The 3,098-nt window shown below is 37.1% G+C and overlaps 1 protein-coding gene across 1 annotated transcript; it reads left to right on the top strand.

Annotated features, from left to right (window-relative positions):
* The first annotated feature begins 800 nt into the window (after window positions 1-800).
* Window positions 801-2,661, top strand: LOC108479648 (transcription factor MYC2-like). Its single transcript, XM_017782371.2, has one exon. The coding sequence runs from the start codon at window positions 945-947 to the stop codon at window positions 2,451-2,453; it is 1,509 nt and encodes a 502-aa protein (XP_017637860.1). The 5' UTR covers window positions 801-944; the 3' UTR covers window positions 2,454-2,661.
* The last annotated feature ends 437 nt before the right edge of the window (window positions 2,662-3,098 follow it).

Here is a 3,098-nt window from a genome sequence, read left to right on the forward strand (position 1 = left end):
TCACATGTGACGTTTACGATATTTAAACATGTGCTTTTTTAATCTTTTCACTAAAATCTTTACTCTATCTCTTCCTTTAACTTTACTCACAATATTCAAATCAAATTACTATTAATTAAATTAGTTGGATTTTTAATTATTTAACTGTTAATAAAATTAAAATATTTTTAATTATTTTTAAATTAATTCTTTAGATTAACAGAATTAATTAAAATTTATACATTTTATTTTATTTTATTGTTAAAATAAATATGAAACATATTTTTAAGGTTTATTTAATTAGATTAACCGAATTAACCGAACTAATAATAATTTAATACATATAATATATAATAGTAGTTATTAAGTTCAATTAATGCGGTTAATTATTCAATTTCAATTAAATTAACTGTTGACCGAAATTTTAAAAATTTTAACTGACCTCCGATTGATTAGATCGATTAATCAAATTAGATCGATTCAATCAATTAATTTAATTTTAATCAAAATTTCAACATCAAGTTAGAAACAAATCCCTCTTTCCTTTATGCTGCAAGGATGATTGAGATTAATATGCTAGTTTCTGTTATCGAAAATTCCAGGTTAATAATTCCAACTTGATAACCTAAAATCATTTCACACAGCCAAAATAAACACGAAAAAACTTAACGAGTTAACGTCACAGTCTTACTGTTAAAATGAACAAAGAAAAGTGGACAAAGCTTATAGGTGAGCATGCAGAGTATTTTAGGATCTTGTGGCCCCCACCTTATAAGTTACAAAGCTTATAAACTCCTCCTCCATCCCCCTTTTTTGTCCAATGCACCCCGTATTCTCTTTTGGTTTTTCTTTTCCTTGTAAAATTTAAGATGACTTAATGGCTTATTTGTTGTAAAGAACTTCCAAAATCTCAGCCTTTCAGATTCCCTCGTGTATTGTTTTCCTTCTTTTTGTATCGGTCAGCCATGGAAGAACTTATAATCTCTCCATCTTCATCTTCTTCACTGGTCTATATGACCCAGGAAACTTCACCTTCAACTCTCCAGCAGAGGCTCCAATTTGTGGTACAGAGCCAGCAAATTTGGTGGACATATGCTATATTTTGGCAGACATCAAACGATGAACTTGGTCGTTTGTTTTTGTGCTGGGGAGATGGTTATTTTCAAGGCACCACCAAAGGTACGCCTCCAAAATTATTAAGCGCCAACATTTCGTGCCTAGAAAATGAAAGAAGAAAGGAGATGAAAGGAGCCCAAACTCTCATCGGAGATAACCATGAGGTAGATGTGTCGATGATGGACGGCACCACCGGGGTCAGTGATGCTGAATGGTTCTACGTGATGTCATTGTCTCGATCTTTCCCTGCTGGAGAAGGGATTCCAGGCATGGCTCTAAGTACTGGCTCTCTGGTTTGGTTAACCGGTGCTCATGCTTTGCAGTTTTACAACTGTGAAAGAGCTATAGAAGCACAAATGCATGGCATTGAGACGATGGTCTGTATACCAACTTCTTGCGGGGTTCTTGAATTAGGATCCGTAGAAATGATCAGTGAAAATTGGGGTTTAGTCCAACAAGTGAAATCCATTTTCGGAGCTGATCCCATTGACTTGTTACAAAAGCAATCAAGTACAGATCCAACTCTAACCCGACCTTCAATCCCCTTCCTCGACAGAAACATCTCTTTTGCAGACATGGGTATAGTTTCCGGTGTTGAAGAAGAAGAAGAAAATGTAGGTCCTGTTAATGAAACCAAGCAAGAACACCACAACCACCCAACCAAGAAGTATTCCACAAAACTTGGGCAATCTTCTTCTGTGGACTCGGAGCATTCTGACACGGATCGCCCATCACTTGCCATGAGTCATTTAGAGCAGAGAACCCCACAGAAACGTGGAAGGAAACCCGGACTTGGACGAGAGACACCGTTGAACCACGTGGAAGCTGAGAGGCAACGCCGTGAGAAGCTGAACCACAGGTTCTATGCTCTCCGAGCCGTAGTCCCGAACGTGTCGCGCATGGACAAAGCATCGCTCTTATCTGACGCTGTCTCATACATCAGTGAGCTAAAAGCGAAAGTCGAAGAACTGGAATCGCAGCTTCAGAGGGAGTGTAAGAAACCTAAGGTAGAAATGGTTGATGTTACGGATAACCAAAGCACAACCACTTCCGTGGAAAAGGAAGCAGCAAAGCCTGATAATTCACCATCCCCTGCAACAGCAGGGTGCGTTGGCCTTGAATTTGATATCAAGATCATGGGGAATGATGCAATGATTAGGGTTCAATCAGAGAATATGAACTATCCAGTTACTAGGTTAATGGTTGCCCTTCGTGATCTGGAGTTTCCGATCCATCATGCAAGCATGTCGTGTGTTAACGAGACCATGCTCCAGGATATCGTAGTCAACGTCCCTGATCTTGAACTCAGAAATGAACAAGGCCTCAAATCTGCTCTTCTCAGGAGGCTAGACCACTAAGTTTATCTAGTAAGTGTGTGACGTGAACATCTTTTTCAATGCTTTAGTTTCTTCCTACTGTCGCTTTGTTGGTTTGCCACATCTCACTCTCTTTATTTATTTGTGGTTTGGTTTTGTATTTTGTGTCCTGTGGTTTCCCTTTTTGGGTTTGTTTTCTGCTTTGTCTTGTATAATTAAGAGATAAAATGAGCAAATATGTTTCCAACAATTTGTAATTTGCCCTTTTTTTTTTTTTTTTTTGTTCTTTGCCTGCTTTATTTCATCCTTTTCTTGCTGCCTCCTTTTCACCAATTCCTTCTACGTATTTTTCTTCTTGCTGTTCCCCATTTATTTCATCCGTTTCTTGCTGCCTCCTTTTCACCAATTCCTTCTACGTATTTTTCTTCTTGCTGTTCCCCAGGTCTAAATTGTTCACACTCTTGAATTTTCACCAAAATATCAGCTTTGTGTGCTTGTAAACCTATAAAATGCCTCTATTTCACTCCAAATCAGGTAAATGAAATCATTCCAAGCAACTTCAAAATAACAATTAATTATAAACCACACCACATTTATGAACTGTTACTGTATAAATATATGTATAGATTACGACGTAAATGTTTGATAGGAATGTTTAAATAAATAAAAATATAATGTAATATACAT

The sequence above is a fragment of the Gossypium arboreum genome, chromosome 7 (genome assembly GCF_025698485.1).
Source record: "Gossypium arboreum isolate Shixiya-1 chromosome 7, ASM2569848v2, whole genome shotgun sequence".
Lineage (NCBI taxonomy): Eukaryota > Viridiplantae > Streptophyta > Magnoliopsida > Malvales > Malvaceae > Gossypium > Gossypium arboreum.

Coding starts and splice junctions, on each gene's coding strand:
- LOC108479648 (XM_017782371.2), top strand. CDS start 945: ATGGAAGAACTTATAATCTCTCCATCTTCATCTTCTTCACTGGTCTAT.